The sequence below is a fragment of the Nanorana parkeri genome, unplaced genomic scaffold (assembly GCF_000935625.1).
Source record: "Nanorana parkeri isolate BGI_ZX_2015 unplaced genomic scaffold, ASM93562v1 scaffold547, whole genome shotgun sequence".
Taxonomy (NCBI): domain Eukaryota; kingdom Metazoa; phylum Chordata; class Amphibia; order Anura; family Dicroglossidae; genus Nanorana; species Nanorana parkeri.
Genome location: NW_017306815.1, coordinates 850,383 through 869,404, shown reverse-complemented (window position 1 = coordinate 869,404; position 19,022 = coordinate 850,383). Strand labels below are relative to the sequence as shown.

Genomic DNA, 19,022 nt, shown 5'->3' with positions numbered 1-19,022 from the left:
TAAATATTAATAGTATTTGAGGTTGAATAAAGACATAAGTCCATCAAGTCCAACCTATATATATATATCTATATAGATATATATCTATATCTATATATACACATATACACATACATATACACACACACACCACAGTAGATTTTCACTTCAAGGGAGGGAGTTCATTTAAGAGGAAAACATCCTAAGAATTTGCTGACTTGAAAAACCAGATACATTCTTATGCTGGTAAAGAAAATGTCACAGTCACTATAACGTCACTCTAACATCACCAACGTAAGCTGTCCCTTTTAGGCATACATTCTGGTATGGGGTAGGCACAGTTGTCATGGCACCATTGTTGTACAATTCCCTCAGGGAACCCAAAACCCATTAAACCTTTGTCCTCATTCATCTTGTCTTTGTCTGTGAAGGTTCTCATTTATCCAGGGCATGGTATATCATTCTGAATTGAGAAAGCAGTGAAACATCTTCAAGAAAAAAACATCAAGTCCAGTTGCCTTGACTTAACGGATATAGATTTTACAGATATCTTGTCTTTGGCTTTTTTGTCCATGGGTTTAACAGGAGCAGCCCTAAGAAGAGTGAAGACTGAGGCCTATGATGTTTATCTAGACCAGCCTTCCAGCTGTGGTGAAACTACAAATCCCATAATGGATCTGTCTCTGGGAGTCATGCCTGTGAGAATGTTGCAATGCCTCATGGGATTTGTAGTTCCAAAATAGATGGAGGGCCAGAGTTTACCCACTCCTGGTATAGGGTTTGGGCCTCAATTACTATAAGTGATATTTACATAAAGCAAGAAAAATTGAAGGTCTGCTTTACAGTCAGTCCTCCAACTCAAAACTGAAACAGCATTAAAAAAATAAAGTAAATGTTCAGAAAAAAATAAATAAACATGTCCCTGGCTTCTGTCAATTCTGGGAGGTGCCTCCCTGCTGCCATTGGGGAAACTGGGAGACAGCCTACTATGGCAGGAGAGCATTTGTGCGAGACGTTGAGCCCCGCGCTTACCCTGAGGGGAGTGGTGACATTAACCACATCGCCCAGAAGCATCGCAAGCTCGTAACAAGGAAATTATTCTTTACTGCGCGAGCAGAAAAAAATTGCCGTCTGGAGACGGCAACCCGCAGATGCTGCAGTGCCGTCCGTCCGTTTTTTTACTACGGGCGGACGGCAAGAGGTTAAACTTTATCATTGACCAGTATATTAACATTATTAACGGGCCTTTTATTTTCTTTTAATCTTCATTCATTTGCTTCCTTCAGGCACCAGTCATACCATTGTGTTGCGTTACCACACATGTGTTAACACTCATTATGAAGATACAGTGGGGGGAATTTATCAAAACTGGTGCAGACAGATTCGAGAGCATTTGCCCATGGAAACCAATCAGCATCTCAGGTAAGATCTAAAAATGAGAGATAGAAGCTGATTGGTTGCAGTTCAAATCTGCTCCAGATTTTGCCTGCTCCGGTTTTGATAAATTCCCCCCAGTATGTCACCAGCACGCCGAAGTAATGTATCCAGAGAATGTCTTTACTGATGTATTATACTGTATGTCAATAAAGACTTTTTGGATACATGACTTAGGGGTGCTGGTGACATACTTTTTCTTCTTGGATTCAAACGCTGCCATCCGTAGCCACTTCAGCGCCCATCTTCAAGGGACATACTGGTCAGCAGTGCGGTGGGATATTAATTGGATCCAACACTCATTTTGTCACACGTTAACTTACGTCGCATTAAAGCAGCCCATTACTTTGCATGGAGGGAGCTGGAGAAGCTACTTGGGTGAGTGATAAAATGTCTTCAACATCACCGAACAAGTCCAGTTCAATGTGACTAACTACTACGAACTATTTCCACATTTTGCTATCATTGCGATCCTTGATATTGTGTCATTTAGGTAAGCAATACAAAAACCATTTATTTAGCTCTTATTAGAGGATTTCAGGGCAGATAATTAGCCTAAACTAATTTCCACCCTATAATTTACCCAAATCTGCAACCTAACAGAGAGCTTCTTCACTCTTTATAAGCAAGTGATGTCAGTAGTTTTTACAGGACATTGGTTCAGTGTAAAAAATGTCTGCTGTAAGTTACCCACAGCTCAAATTTTGGCAATTCAGCCAAAATTTGACTTTTCTATGGACTGCTCTTGCTCACCAAGAAGTTTTGGGTATTCCTGCCCACGAGGGAGAGTGGCAACCCCTTATAACGGCCACAGCAGGTATAGAGATTCAGAGAACGCAACAATCTCACCAATAGAGTCCCTGGGAGATATAACAAATTGCACCATGGTTTAACCATCTAGTATCTACCAGAAATGAAATATACGTAATGAGTGGACTGACACTCATTAATATTACATCAGTCCAGGATCTAATCTTCACTTTGTGACAGGCCAGATTATGACTAATACACAACAAAATGTCCTCTAGAATTTGTTAGATCTTGGGTGTGCTGTGCACATCCTGTAATATAAATGTATATAGCACGTGTGGTATAGGCGGCAGCTACAGCATGTTAGTCACGCTAGGATAGAACAGTGCTAGTAGGTATCCAGCTCTAATAAATCTTCCACATCTGGAGGAATAATGTAATGACAGAGTAGCCAATATGAATACTTTTTTTTATTTACCTAAGTACACATACAGTAATACAAAATACCGTATATTTGTTCCTTCTGGATATGACAAGGGATCCATGGTCAGTTTTTACTTGTATGTGGTGCTCCTTTAAAGCCCATTCACATCTGTCTGGTCTGTTTGGTGCGTTAACGCATGAATGGGCTGCCACCGCACCAGATCTAAAAATGGACATGCAACATATCTTCAGTGCACCATTACATATAGTGCTTTACTGTGATTTTGGATGCCCTGCAATGCTTGTTCGCCAGAGGTGGTTTGTGGTGTCATTAAAAATGAATGGCACTCCAACATACTAACATGTACATAGTGAATTGTCATGTGTTGCAGTTGCAGTAACGTGCATGTTATTGCAATGTATCATAGTTCTTAAGCAATGGAGTTTATTTATTAAAGGTGTTCTCTTTGAGTAATTTTTGTGTGCAGGGGAATTTAAAAAAATTAATCTGCTCCACGTATAATTGTCTTCACTTGATGTTAGCTTCACTTTATTCGCTTTGCTAAGTAAACATTCTCTACTCCTTTAGTAAATGAATCCCAATGTGTAGTTAGGTAGATGAGTCACATAACTATCCTTTTAAATCAAAGTGATGTGTTGCTGCAATTCAGAGCAATTTAAATACTCAGAGGATTATTCACCTTTGAGCCGAAGGATATAGCCATAGCTTCGGCTAATCCTTTAGCTCACTTCGGCCGCCTGAGCCCTTTGGTTCAGAACACAATCAGCAGCCAAACAGCTCAGATGAGCCAAACACATTTACTTCGGCTCGACTGAGCTGAACACACACCTGACACGGGGAGAACGGTATGCCGATGCAGACCATGCTCCCTGCAAATGTAAACAAATTAAAAAATAAAAATGGGGTAGGATCCCCCTCTCGATCCATACCAGACCCTTTAGGACTGGTAGGAATGTTAGAAGGGACTCCAAGATGAAAAAAAAAAAGTGTTTCGGGGGTTCCCCCAAAAGTCATACCAGGCCCTTTTAGTCTGAAAGGAATTTTAAGGGGGAACCATCCACAAAGAATGTGGGATCCCCCCGTAAAAGTCCCAACCAGACCCTTAATCTGAGCACAGGCCTGGCAGGGCAGGAAAGGGGGAGACGAGAGAGCGGACCCCCTTCCATGCGCCATACCAGGCCACATGCCCTCGGCATTGGGAGGGTGCTTTTGCAGGTGCCCCCCCCCCCCTACCTGGAAAAGCACCTTGTCCCCATGCCAGTGAGGACAAGGGCCTCTTCCACAACAACCTTGACCTGGTGGTTGTGGGGGTCTGTGGGCAGGGGGGCTAATTTGCATCTGGGTACCCCTTTAATAAAAGGGGCTCCCAGATGCTGCCCCCCCTTGTGAATGTGTAAGGAATACTTGTACCCCTACTCATTTATAAAAGGTTAAAGAAAAATGTAAAGAAACCAGACTTTTAGAAAAAAAATCCTTTCATTGAAAAAAAAAAATGTTTTTGACTATTCCTTTAATTGGAAAAAAAAGGCCAAAAGAAAATCAAACAAATGATCCAGCGAAGTATTTCAGGGTCAATCACGACACCCGCCCGCACGAGACGAATTCCCACTGCAAAATGAACAATTTGACAGATGCCGGCAGAATGTAAATAGATAGGCGCAGCTAGCGGTGACATCACCGCTGGCTACGCCAATCTATTGACATTCAGTTGGCATCTGTCAAATTGCTATTGCAAGTCCTGGCCAAATGAAAACTAATGGACAGAGTCGGCCATGACTTCATAGCTAATTCCGCCCATTTGTTGTCATGCAATGACAGGCTACTTTCCCCAGGTCATTTGGGGACTGTATGACAAAAAAATGGGCGGAGCCAGCCGTGACATCTTGGCCAACTTCTTCCATTTGTTTTCATTTGGCCGAGACTTGTAATAGCGACTTTTGCGGGGGACCCCACGCATTTTTTTTACATTTTTAACTTGGGTGTCACTCCTAACAGACTTAAACGGTCTGGTATGGATCGGAAGGGGGACCCCACGACGGATTTTTTTAAAATTTCTTTTGTTTGTTTATGAAAATAGGGACGAACGGTAGCGAGTGAACTACCCTCTCGCTCAGCCGATCCAGATGTTGAGTCGAACGGGTTCTTCACTTTGGCTAAGCTGAACTGATCGGCTGAACCGGAGTGAAGTGAAGGGAGCCGAAGCCAGCCGATGTACGGCTGTTTTCAGCCATACAGGGCTGAAGTGAATAGCCGAGTGACGTTCAGGTCCCTTCACTTCGGCAGCTTCCCTCACTCTCCATTCACAGTTGCACATCTGCATTTTCATAAATTTTTTAGCATGGTTATATTGCACCAAAGAAAACGTCTGCACCATTCTCCATGTTGCACAGAAGCACATTGCATAGGCGTGAAAGGATCCCGTAGAAAATAATGGGATTCTTTTTGCCATGCATTGTTGTGAAACAGACGATACGCTTTAACCCGCACAATAAAAAAAATTAATAGGACTTTTTCCTGAGATCTCACAAGATTGCACAAACTCTCGGGAAAAAGCATAATTATTCTTATTTTGTTTTGTTTTACACGGACCTATGAGAATTCCCTGGGAAGGCACTTGTAGACTGTGAGGCCCTGGCTACGTCACCCAATACTGGGAAGCGGGATCATAAAAAATGTAAATGACCAAAAATGTTTTAATTTAAATTGTTAATAAATTATGAGTAAATGATTTAATAAATCTTTTATTATGTTTACAGTTGTTTAGGACTCAGCATGCAGAGCTTCATGCACTGGGGATTGATGTATTTAAAATGTCAGCTTTAAAATGTGTATTTTTAATATTACCTGTAAGTCCCTTACTGTTCGCCTTCTTAGTTTACGGGTTCTTAATACAAGAGTTTCAGAATCAGAAATTTGTAATGCAAGGGATATCTTTTCCAAATCACTGTGCACAGCGCAGAGGTACTATATAAAAGCCTATGTAATTTTAGTATAGTCAGAGAAGAGCGGCACTGAGTAGGATTGGAGTTACACAAGCGACGAGGCTTAGAAATGCATATTCAGCCGGGCTGATATTCATGAGGGGCCAGACATAATTGCCTTCAATAAAATTTCAAAGGCCAATCAAGATGCAGCATAAGTTGTTAAAGATTTTGGGAAGAGTTGCCCTACTTAATGAAGTGAATCATCGCCTTGACTTCCTAACCTACTTAACTACACACAGGATGCAAAGCAGATAATAACTGTACTTCCTCCATTTCAGTGTTAATCTTACCTGTAAATAGATTGCTAGGAGCATCGATTGTCTTTGTCTGCTGTTTACTGTCACCTTGCTGAACAGTGACCATTTCATCCACAGGAACAGAGACTGACTGACCTAAGAAAGAGAAAAGGGAATTAGAAGATTTTCACGCATTATACCTGCTCCGGAACATAACTGACCATACACTTATCATTTTTAGCACCCCACGGCTGAAGAAAAAACACTGGAGTCCCCCATCCACACTAAACAGATAAAGGAATCACCTCCACCAGGCTATGGTATTGCACACCTACCACTGTCAGAATAACTGAACAGTGACTGCAGTTGATTGAATAGTTATTGTTTGGATAAGAACTTTTAAACAGGCTTTTTGACAAAAGTCAAATTGAAAAATCGACTTGTGTCGAATGGAGGGGTGTCAACGGGGCCATGCACTGCTCAGATGCCAGCCAAGTCAGCAGGACTCGGGCAAAATTCAAGCAGTATACGGGCAGCTTTAGATGAACAAGGAGGAAGTAAACTTGTAATTTCTGAGAACAGGAAGATGCTGAGATAAAAATTTGTATTCTAATAATCAATTCTGTCAACTGGTTATATAGGAAATATTAAAGTATATGTACAGCCCAAACTTTTCATTTTTTACAAATCTTTATTTCTGGCTGGCCCACGCTGATGAGATTCACACTCACTACTTGTCCTGTAGGTCAATGTCAACGAGACTGAAAGTGCAGGGAAATCCAAAATTGTACAGTATCAACGCTAAATATATGGATGAAGGGAATTCCCCTGCCGGCTATTGTAGTCATCAGCTATCTAGACCCACAGCAGCTGAATGCCTGGTTGGATGCAGTCACCATTTAGCTGATCATTTTCCACCCAGGTCATTCGACAAAGGTTAATTAAAAAATTGACTATACTGATCATTACACTCAGACAAGGATGATACGTAGGTAGGAGGGGGTGGGGGAGGGGGGCCCAACTTTTATCTTCTTGAATGATCACCTGATGTTATCCTGAGGGGTAAAAGGGGCATTACAAGGAAATCTACTGAAGACTTAAGAATAATCTGGGGTTTCCATTTCCAACCCTAAGTAATGTTAAAGTGAGTGAAGTCTTCCAGTTTGACTGGACAATGTGTGGTTTAAATGCGGTAATAAACTGCTGGATCCCACATGTAATTTGACAGCCCATTATAACATTCAAGATCAGTAATAGTACCTTAAGTACCGGTACCATGGATTGTACTGGTATCCGTACCACGGATTGGTACCATTGACTTATGTATTCTGGACCGCGCAGCTGATGGTTGTCTGACAACACTGTCATCTGTTTTCATCCAGGGACAATCAGGGGCGTTTCTAGCATACTTACTGCCTGAGGTGGGAGGGATGTTGATAGGATGCTGGTGGTGCATACTGATGGCGCTCTGGCCGGCGTCCTGGTGGTGCACTGCCCAGCTCTGGCTGGCGCCCCACCCAGCTTACTGGTTGCCAGTAGCTGGATGGATGCCAGTCAGAGTGTCCTAGGTTGCTAAGAGCTGGGACAGGAGATTTGTATGGAACTTACACATCTTCCTGCCTGGCTCTTAACAACCTGGGACACTCTGGCCGGAAAGGAGTCCTGTCTGCCGCACCCCTATGAAACCCAAAGAGATGCCGGCTGATGCAATAGCCACAGGCTGCCTCATTATAGGGACAGCCCTGGGCACATCAGCTATTCCAAACCGCATGTAATTGTATCATGTACGATTACAGATAAACTACCGCTGACAGAAGCAGCTGCTATTACTCCCAGAATGCCACGTGTGAATGTAGCCTAACAAGGCAAATAGAAATGCTGACACCACGGATCCTTGGTTGTGCTTTATCCTATTTGCTTTATATTTTGGGTCAGTTGTGTATTTCCTTTAATAATGCTGGCCTCGATATTTCTGCAGATGTGTATCACTCTCACAAGGCATTTGTTTGTTCCTTTCAATGCAGTGTTTACACATGTGGGTGTCTGTCCTAAATTGCTGCTTGCTCTCACCACCATAAAATACACTGTTCTATTCAATAATTAAATCTACAGACCTGGATTAATGATCAACCAGAGCTGACAATAGTAAATCAACGCCCTGTGCTCAGCACTATTTACAAGGTGGACAAAAGCAGAAAACACGGTTAAAGGAAATCTTACATTTAAAATGTTTTTGAACTTATAATCAGAATGCTGCAGTCAGAGAAAGTGAACAATGATGGCTTCTGAGACAGACAAGTTTTAGGGCCCAGTTGCATTGTATTGCGTTAGGGTAATGTATGCAATCTAATGTTCTTTTTAATATATAGTATTTGTAAACTTGTTCTGGGTTAGTGACTCAAATTTATTCAAGCCAGAGGGTCACCTGAAAGCCAGGCAACTTGCATCTGCAAAGTGATAAGACACAATGGCAGCCCCCTCTCAAGAACAGTTACCTATTAAATTGTAGACCTCATTTTTATGCAATAGTTATTGGTGCAAAAGATCAGGATTAGCATTACGGGAAGGAGTGGGCCAGTTTTTGTAAGCTTAAATTTATATAAGAGAACAACTGAACCTGATATAGAAATTACAGAGCTCTAGCTAGATGTAGCCACTTACAATCTGATTGGGAAATGTTTGTTTCCCTAGTTGAGCTTACTCAGAGGAAATATGATTGCTCAGAATTAATTTTCCAAGTTGATGGCTATTGTTTCCCCAGAGACAAACTCTCCCCCCAGTCACCCTCCCCCCCATAGGTGCAAAAAGAAATGCTCACCCAATGCATGTTTGTAAAAAGATTGTAAGAATTGCCTGTATCACCCTCAGCAAGCAATCAGCATTACCACTGCATGCCTTAAGGCACATTACAACATGAAAGAGAGATGTGAACTGGTTGTGTTGGGCACCCAAACGCCTTAATTTTGGACAAGATAATAGATAAAGGCCTAGTTTGATGCAGAGTAGTAGTTCGCTGACACGCATACGATTCACAACATGGTTATACACACACAGCAAAGACCAGTATGACAGACACAAGGGTGCACCTCTTAGCAGCTTTGGCCTTCCAAAGTGTGCTGCGTGGCATCCTTCGTTCACCATTAATGAATGATGGTGGTGGGTGTCATGGCATCAAAATCTCATGCTGCTTCTCTTCTGACATACTTATAGGTGGAGTGATCAGCGTACTTTTACACTGATCACACCACATAGGTCTCTAGGCTTTGTACTCGTCCTGTTGACATTCAGAGTAGGAGGGTATTGGGGTTTATTCCAGCCACATGTGTGGTGTGAAGATATTTACTCATTTTTAGTTATAGAGTGTTCATTTCATAATAGCATAAGTAACAATGTGTAGCTTTGTTTTCAGTAGTTATACATGTAGAATAGTGACAATAAGAAAGGTTTCATATATACTTGTTTTGGAACTAGAAACTGTCTTTGAGTTTCTATACACAGGACACCGCTGCTGAAGCCTGATAAGCTTACGCACGAAGAACCAAGAAAGAAGAACATAACAACCCCACATCCAAGGACAAACGGCAGAAGCAGATAACCAGGACGACTCAGTGTCTCAAGGCTGAAACCACAATGACTTGCCTACGTGTCAAAGAAGAATTCGAGAGGTGAGGGCAGATGCGAAAGAGGAACTTCACCCAAGACAGAGGGAGAAGCTGGGGGCGAAGAAGAGGGCTATAAGAGACTGCGGGAGGGAAAGGGATTTTCAGAGTTACACAGACTGGTGCCTGGGACAGTCCCTACACATGTCAAGTCTGTTGTAACCTCCGCATATGCGTTACAATAAACCTTGATTGGTTCAGCTAACTGAGTCTTCTGATTCCGTGGGAGAATTCTCCCGACAGTGGTCATGCATTTGGCTGCTCCTTCCATCTCAGCCTGCATGCATGGAGAGGAGAAAACTGCTTTAACACCAATAGTTTGCACTGAGATGCATTGAAAGCCCACATGCAGCATTTTTCTTGCTGCTTTGAGCACTTATGCCAGTTGAATGGTGTCCCTCAAAAAAAGTCAAAGCAGGGTTTTCCAATACATCTAGAGTAAAGGCGCTCTTATGGCTATTTTTAAGTAAAAAAAATTGCGCAGTCACTAAAGGTAAAGACACCATACAGTAAATGTGTGGGAGCTTACACAGTCAAAAAGTTAATGAGCAATCCTATAACAGCACAATATGATAAGAAGGATATTAAAGTCAAATTAAACCCTTATCTTTTATTAATCTAATGTAGCCAGGCTAGCTAAAAAGTAGCAATGAGTAAAGCTGGCCATACACTGCTCAATTTTTAAACAAATATTTGAGCTGTGTTGGCATCACCTGGCTCCTCAAAAGTTGTTTTTTTTCAGCTGCTGAATACAATAGCTGGCAGGGAAAATTCCTTAATTCACACTGTTTCGTGGATGGGGGAATGGACTAAGTTGTAAAGGTGTATGGGCAGCTTAAGTCTTTTTAATGTATTATGATGTATTAATGCTGCATCCCTAAACCGAGCTGCATGAGTTCGCAACATGCTGGAAGTCCAGACCACTGTACCTTGTGTGAGAGCAGCAGTCCGCACCTCCTGTGTCACCTCCAGCGTTCCAACACAACCTCTGCACAGTGTTTCAATCAACAAATCTGTGCAGGGAGCGTGAACGCTGTTGGAGCACTTTGCAGGAGGCATGGCAGATCGCTAGAGATCCAGACAGATACGTTCTGTGTGACAGCTTCATTATTGGTCTGCAGTAATAATACATCATAATAAAGAGCAATCCAGCCAGACAGTTAGCATTGTCAGAAGGAGAAATCAGCAAAAGCAACCTCTATGCTTCTGGAAACTCCAATAAAATGAAAACAGTGACCATAAAATGGGGGTTGGGCTTTATCATGATTGCACTGGGAGACCTAGTGTTATTTTTCCCCTGCTTGTACTGAACTATGTACTGTGTTCACATATCTCTATGTTTTGAATTGTCATTAAACTTCGAATAAAGAAACTTATAAGGGGATAAAGATGAATATGGAACATATAAGGGTACATTTAGAGTAAGTTAAAAACAGGGAAATATTAGAGCTTTTCTAAAAGCACACACCTTTTTCCGAATTATTCAGATCATAAAAAGCAAACAGTGTATGTTCAATTTTAAAAAATATATTCACACTTTGATACAATATACACAGCACAGTAACTGTCCTTCCTATTTTGTTTTTGCTTGCGCTAGTTTTCTAAACATTTCTCAACGTTGTCAAAATGACCTCCCGTAGTAACCTGTAAAATAATAGATAGTGAATGAGGTTATATTTGACCATGGATGCACTCTTATTAAAATCAATCCGTTGAATGCGGTATTTCCCAACCACACGAAAACCACATGTTTGTTTTACTGAGTGTATAATTTGAAGGAAACCTACAATTCAAAGAAGTTGGTCCCCCCTCGAAAACGTATAAGATGACCTGTCATACTCACTTTTTCGTCTCCATGTTCGTTTTTTGCTGTAGGCCCAGTTCAGAGTGTCCTGTTCGAGCGTCACTGAAACCTCAGCTCCTTGTAACCGCAGTAAGCACATGATATTTTCTCTCTCCATTTTCCTTTAGAATGAACCGCAGGACAGAATAATATTATGCTGCAGGTGTAAGAGACAAGACATAAACCTCACTCTCTACATATATTTGAATTGGATTTTAGTTACTGCCTGCAGTCTCAAAAGCCATTGTCCTGATGGCTCTACCGGTGTCTCAGAGCCCAGCTCTGTGTCTAGTGTTGCCTGTCCTCTCAGGCTCCAGATTAAAATGTCACTGATCTCTACGTCTTCCCAGTGCTGCCTAACAGGTTCTACCTCCTGCAGCCTCCTCCTCCTCCTCCTCCTCCAGCCTAGTAAAGGAACAGGACAAACATTTTGTGCATGACGTTCACTAGGTACAGCTCTCTATTGTTTACCCCAAACAAGGACAATGTGTAAGGAGATAATTGAATGTGTATTGGGATGCGTGTAACTGTGATGGCGACAACAGAGACCACAGTGTTTGTCCTTAGCAGTGTGGGAAAAGCAGGTTATAACTGAGGAGGAACTGTACATGACTTAAAGTGACACTAAACTCTGAAGGTAAATCTTAAAAAAGTAATCAAGTTCCCTAACTATTAACAAGAATTTAGTTTATTTGTGCATCATTCAGCTGTAGATCCTCAAAACATCTCTGAATTGGTGCTGACACCGCTCCAAGCTCACTCCCGTGATGGACTACAATCTTAGGTTTACTTTACTAATTTGTATTGAGATTGTAGTTCATCACAGGAGCGAGCATGAAGTGGTGGCTAATTTACAACACACGTTGGGAACATGGGGAATAAAAGTAGCCCCCATCCAGAAAGAAGGACAGTGTCAGCACCAATTCAGAGATGATTTGAGGATCTATAGCTGAGTGATACACAAATAAGATACATTTCTGTTAACAGTTAAGGTAATTTAATGCATTTTTTAAAGTGTAACTTCTGAGTTTAGTGTCACTTTAAGTTGGCCATACCCCAGTACAATATTGTTCGAAAATGGCACCATCCCAAAAAATATATAAAAATACAACTTAAAATTCAGATCCAATCTAAACAAAATGAACAGAAACCTAATTGGTGCGAGTTCAGCATTGGCCTAACCCTGAACAGAAGATAATAGTCAGAAAAAAACACACAATTTGGAGTTAAATGTTTTGTCACCTAATTCTGGTCATACACGTGTCAATCCAATAATTTAATGAAACCTTGGTTTGAATATTTTGATCAAATCTATTATTTATCAATTGTTTTTCACCACCATTTCAATTGCTTTCAACCAATTGTATGAGATGGCATGATAAGGCAGTAGGATGGGGTGAAAATGTCCTATTGTTTTCTTACCCAATTCTTTTGTGTATGGAACAACTCATTCTGAAACAATCACTTGTACTTTTTGTTTTCTTTTTTTACAATTACTATTCCACATTGTGGTGTTGATTAAAACCATATAATCAAAAGGGCAATTGCATGATGCTCATTTGGCTTGTATTAGAAATATCTCTGTCCAAATCTATTTACTGTACGAACATTAACAGGAACTGTTATTATCATAAGACCTTTTGTTATTTTCCACAATAAAATAGTTTTTTCAATTCAATGTTCCATACATTTAGTTAATGTTTTTACATATTTCTTTAGATGTTTCACCAAGCCAGAACATTAAATCGGTAAATGAACGCCTTATTATGTGCTCTAATGTGCACTGCTTAAAAAATGTAATCTCACTCCCATTCTCATAAACATTTGCAAGGTGTTAAATGAGAGTAGATATATAATAAATATAGTCCCAGATGCAAGGTGTGAAATGCACAGCTATACTGTTTTACACGGCACATAGACAACATTCAAGCAACACCACACATGCCCCAATCTATATTGGAAAGAACAAAAACATTTCCAAACTGTCCAATTATTTTCTTGATCTAATCTTGAAAATATAGATAGAAAATGTCTGCACATAGATCAGTTTTCCAAACGGTTGAATTATGAAAATGATGGCACTGAAGCATGCACTGAGCGTTTTTAAGCATTAAATGTCATGTTCTGACAAATTTCTCTTTCATTTGTCCAATACTGGAATTGCCAAATGTTAACAGTTAGGGGCATTTTTAGGGCCTGTGCCAATGGACTTTGAGCTTGTACCAGTGGCATAAATTTGGGACACTTAGAACTAAGGACATTCAGAATTAATTGACAGGTGCATTTGACCTACAGTTGACCTCCTTTGGACCTGCAGTTGACCTGCTTCAAGCATTTGGGGTTTTGATTTTTTTTTGCATTTTCAAAGATTTGTATGGGAACGCAAAACCCATTTGAAAAGACAGAAGCCCATTGACACTGGTCTATAGGTTAAAGTATATCTCTAGTCAAAACCTTTTATTTTAGTTTTTGGTACTGTGAAGGGTTAGACCCTCTGTTAAGTTTTTATTGATGTTTGTATCCCTGTTGGAGATATTCAACCTTCTATTTGCATTGGTGACCATTGTCACAAATTAAAGAAACTGAACAGAAATTCTAAATTTTAGAGCTGCCCACAGAACAAGACATAGGGTGACACCTTGCAATAGGGACACCTGTTTTTGGAACAACTGTCTAAGGGGGGGAACTCCCCTCACTTTGGGAAATTTCCTCCAACTTCCAGTTGTGTTTTTGTGAACGGAACTGAAAACTGAGCAGCATGATATGTGTAGTATAGAAATCCCTACAGGTAGGCTTCTAAAGGTCCCACTACTTCAACCAGCATACTGCTTAGCGGTGGTCAGGGACCGAAAGTTTTAAAGGACCAGAAACAAATTATAAGGATATGAATTTTTGAAGCAGCTTTTCTTGGTAGCCATAAAGGAAAGTGTTACATACACAGGAAAGATTCAGCGAGTTCCTCTGTAATATATAATCAAGGATGTCAATATCAAAAACTAAAAGAATCAAAGAAAGGCTTTTGGTTAAACAGGTAACTGAACATCTGAGAGGTACAGAGAGGCTTGTGTTTCCCATGTACACTATGTATTGTATTTCCATGTGCTAAGTGCTGACTCTATTCACATCCTGTTAAAGTCAATTCTTAGCTGACATCATTGAGGGGGGTGCCAGTATTTCTCCTATTGTCCCTGAGCAGCTGAGAAGTGTGAACAGGACATCCATTGTTCAGCTCCGCGCAAACCTCCATATTGCCAGCTAAATGGTGACGTCAATGTGGCACCTGGAAATATACAAAACAAACAGAAATGTCAAAGGTATTCCTACTAGCCATGTCCTTGTTCTTATCTGTATGGACTATTACTCCTTGTCAGTAAGTGCTTTTTGTGTTATTGAACACAAAAGACTCAAAATATTATTCATTTACCTTTTAAATATCCCTAAACCCTATCAATAAATCTCATATAAGCTTTACCATGGTAATGTAATTTTAAAAGTTGTTCTTAATCTTTTTAAATCTGCATCAGAAATTACAAAAATAACTAGTGATCAAAGGAAAGTGTCTTCAAATTACGCTCCTGCATTGCCACCTTGTCCTGTGCAGCCCTCGTTCAGACTAAAAGTGGCTTTGTAAACACACATTACACAGGCGTGGTCATGGTATTAGAAAGCCAGTCCAGAGCAATGATTTACAGTGGATGCTGAAGCGAGTGCATGTAGACATGAAGTGGCTGAAAAGGCCAGAGAAGAAAAAAAATAAAAGGTAAAATCAGAAATTTATGTAAAAAAAATCATGGATAAAATTTGATACACAGAACTTAAACAGATGGCACGTCAACCAATTGGGGTTAATGTCCACTCCGAAGGCAGCCGAGTGAATAACCCAGCCGAAGTGAAGTGAGCCGAACGCTGTTCGGCTATTCACTTCTGGCTTGTATGGCTGATACATCGGTCAGCCGAACATGCTTTGCTGTACTGGCACTGCAAGAGGCTGATAACAAGCTAACTCAGGTACTTACACTGCTTGCGTTTAAAAAAAACATTTATTATCTATTGAGCTGTGTTAATATGTGTCTGTTCTGTTTGGCAGGAATGCCGCTTTAGTTATACAACAAAAAGGAGATTGTGTCTGAAGGTCACGACAGACAAGGTTTGGTTGCAGCTCTGCAAGTCTAGTTAGCTGCCTGAATCAGCATTTTCTGGACTGTATGACCCAGTACTAGTACAAACCAGTGTAAAGTAATGCCTGATAATGATTACAGCTACTCACCTTTCCTGTTCCATTATTTCAAGTGTTCATTTATTTCCAGGAAACCTAAAAACTAAAGTAGCATGAAGTACAAAACCCCATGGCAAGCAAATCTAGGGTATGTATCCATAGACCTTATGATTTCATTATGCATTTAGGTCAAGTTATATATTGTGTGTGGAAACAAACAATAAAATCTGAGTGTGGCGAAACCCAGTCAGTGCATTCAATCCAGTGGCTTAACTATCAACAGTGACCCACGCAGTCGCTATGGGACACGGGTAAGAGGGGGGTCCGGTCAGGAGGTCGGGTCCCAGCAGCGGAGGAGGAGCAGGAGGCCGGGGCCCTGCAGCGCTGGTTCACCAGAGGAGGTCAGGGCCCTGCAGCACTGGTCTGGCAGCGTAGAAGGAGGAGGAGGCCGGGGTCCGGTGGCTGCAGTAAAGGAGGAATCCAGGATCCAAGCAGCGTGGGTCCGGTGGAGGAAGCAGAGGCCCAGCAGCGGTTGGCTCGGGACAGACAGGTAAGAGGAGTGCACATGTGCAGGGAAAGGGACCCTGACCAGCCCGCCTGACCCCATAGAGAGTCTCAGGTGGGCTGTGCAGGATCTATGGTTGGCTCTGCAGGGTATTCTCTGATGGGCTGTGCAGGGTCTCAGGTGGGCTGTGCGGGGTTTGCAGGGTCACTCTCAGGTGGGCTGTATGGGGTCTCTAGTATGTGTGAGGCCCCTGAAGGATCTCAGGTGGGCTCTATGGTGAGCTCTGTGGGGTCTTTGGTATGTGCGGGGTCTCAGGTGGGTTTTTTAGGATCTCAGGGTGGGCTCTCTGGAATGTGTGTGTGTGTCAGGTGGGCTCTGCAGGATCTCAGGTGGGCTGTCGGGGGTCCCAGGTGGGTTCTGCAGGATCACTCTCAGTTGAGCTGTGTGGTTTCAGGTGTACTCGGCAGGGTATCTGAAATGTGCTGGGTCTTAGAAACGCTCTTTGGGGTCTCTGGTGGGCTCTGCAGGGTCACTCTAAGGTAGACTGTGTGGGGTCTCTGGTATGTGCAGGCTCTCAGGTGGGCTGTGTGGGGTCTATGGTGGGCTGTGTCAGGTCTCTGCAGGATCTCAGGTGGGCTCTGTGGGGTCTATGGTGAGCCAGGTTGGGGTCTCAGGTGGGATCTATGGTGGGCTCTGTAGGGTCACCCTCAGGTGGGCTGTGCAGGTCCTCATGTGGGCTGTGTGGGGTGTCTGATATGTGCAGGTCCTCAGGTGGGCTGTGTGGGGTCTCAGGTGAGCTCAGCAGGGTGTCAGGTGGGCTCTGCAGCAGTGAGCGGCAGAGTGATCTCTTCTTTGGCTCTAAATTCAGAGCCAGCAGGAGCAGAGCTTGAGAGGAGAGGGCGAAGGCACAGGAACGTGTTCTGGAGGTAGGTACTTTTTTGGTGGGGGGGGGGGCATACAAAATTTTGCTATGAGGCCCTGTGATTTCTAGTTGCGTCCCTGCTCCAATCCAAACAATAATAATTTTTTTTTGCTAACATAGAGGCACACCTATACATTAAGAAGATTGCTTTATGTAATAACACCAACAGCCTCAAGTTGGTTCAAGATGGTGGGATTATAGGATTTAAGAATATAGGATCCTAAGACTATAGGATTTAAAGCAAACCCGTGCAGTAACTAAACACTTTCAGTGAAGAGCAGATACCAGGACATGCCTGAATTTAGTTTAATTTAATTTTTTTTATTATGCAAATACAGATTTAATAGAAGGCATAGCCCCACCAGCATCTACATCGCTAGTTTGCTATACATAAAGCTGGCCATACACCATTAGAATTTAATTTGAACTTTAATTTGAAATTCTGAAAAATCATTCATCAGAGCATTCGATTAGGTCATCATTGAGTCAACACATTTTATTTCATCCAGACCTGCTATATGAATGGCATCCCATATGTATTAAGCAGTCTGGCACATGCTCATTACAATATGTATTGTGAATGTGATTGCACAACAGAAACAGAATGTGGCAGATGAGGTTTAATGTCGATAAATGCAAAGTAATGCATTTTGGAATTAAAAATAAACAAATGGGTTATACAATTATGGGTATGCTGCTGGGGAAGTCAGAAATGGAGAAGGATTTGGGGGTCATTGTAGACCACAAACTGAAAGGTAGTTTGCAGTGCCAGGCTGCTGTAAACAAAGCTAGCAGGGTCTTGTCCTGTATTAAAAAGGGGATGTATTGCAGGGACAAGTCTATAATTTTGCCACTTTATAGATCATTGGTTCGACCTCATCTGGAGTACGCGGTCCAGTTCTGGTCACCAGTACTAAGAAAAGATGTCCTTGAGTTGGAAAAAGTCCAGCGAAGGGCAACCAAACTAATTAGGGGTATGGAGGACCAGAGCTACGAGACGAGGCTACTAAATTTAAACATGTTCACATTAGAGGTGAGGAGATTAAGGGGGGATATGATTTCCATGTACAAAATGTTCAATGGTGGTAGCAACATTAGCGATAAACTGTTTAAAATTAACTCCGTTACAAAAACTAGAGGCCATCACCTAAAATTGGTGGAAAAAAAATTCCAGCACAAGGGGCGAAGGGGGTTCTTCACAGTAAGATCAGTTAGGGTCTGGAACTCACTGCCACAGGCGGTGATTTCAGCAAATAATGTGGAATTGTTCAAGAAACTTTTGGACGATTTCTTAAGGGACCGTAATATACAGGGGTACGGGTACTCCTAGAATGAGATCCTAATAGGTTGGACTTGATGGACTAATGTCTTTATTCAACCTCAAATACTATGTAACTATGTAACAGTTAGAATTTCACTCCTTCTTTTAAGAAACAAGAAAAATATTCCATTCTGAGTCTTCAAATATTCTCGTTTATATGGTCAAAAATGATTGTTGCTTTGTCCCCATTACCCATTAGAAAAAAGAACAAACGTTCCCAAAATGAATATTTTTTTTAACACAATTCTGCTGGTGTATGGCTAGCTTAAACTTCATATCCACAGCAGTGAACTATGGTATGTGGAATTTGCACAGAGATGGATTCAGTTAGGGCATGCATATCTCTGGACACTTAGAAAGTCATTAATTGCATAGGCACCTCAGGGGGCTTTACACCTTATGATGTCTTCTCCTCCGTAAAAACTCCACTTTAGCGTCTAGGGTAATTTTACAGGACATCAAAGTGGCACCACTGCACCTGTTCTTGGCAGATCATGTCAGACTGGCAAAGGTTGGTGATCAGTGCTCTCACCCTTCTGCCAAATGCCCCCTCCCCTTGCTCGCACCACTCTACCAAATGCCACTACCCCTGTTATTGATACTCTACCAAACTCTATCTCCCCATGCTCTCACCACTCTGATATAACCCTCTCCTGCTCTCACTACTTGGCATCCCCCTTTGCTCACAACATTCTGCAAAAGGCCCCCCCCCCAGTCACAGTCTCTGC

At 41.8% G+C, this 19,022-nt stretch overlaps 1 protein-coding gene across 1 annotated transcript in view; it reads right to left on the bottom strand.

The window, feature by feature from the left end:
• The window catches only part of LOC108791351 (ceramide kinase-like), a 50,164-nt gene extending 38,527 nt beyond the window's left edge, over positions 1–11,637 (bottom strand). Inside the window, exons 1-2 of the mRNA XM_018561819.1 lie at positions 11,331–11,637; positions 5,883–5,984 (exon numbers count right to left, since the gene is read on the bottom strand). Of these exons, the coding sequence (XP_018417321.1) occupies positions 5,883–5,984; positions 11,331–11,448 (220 nt within the window). The 5' untranslated portion in view covers positions 11,449–11,637. The remainder of the gene's footprint in view (positions 1–5,882; positions 5,985–11,330) is intronic.
• Between the last annotated feature and the right edge of the window lie 7,385 nt (positions 11,638–19,022).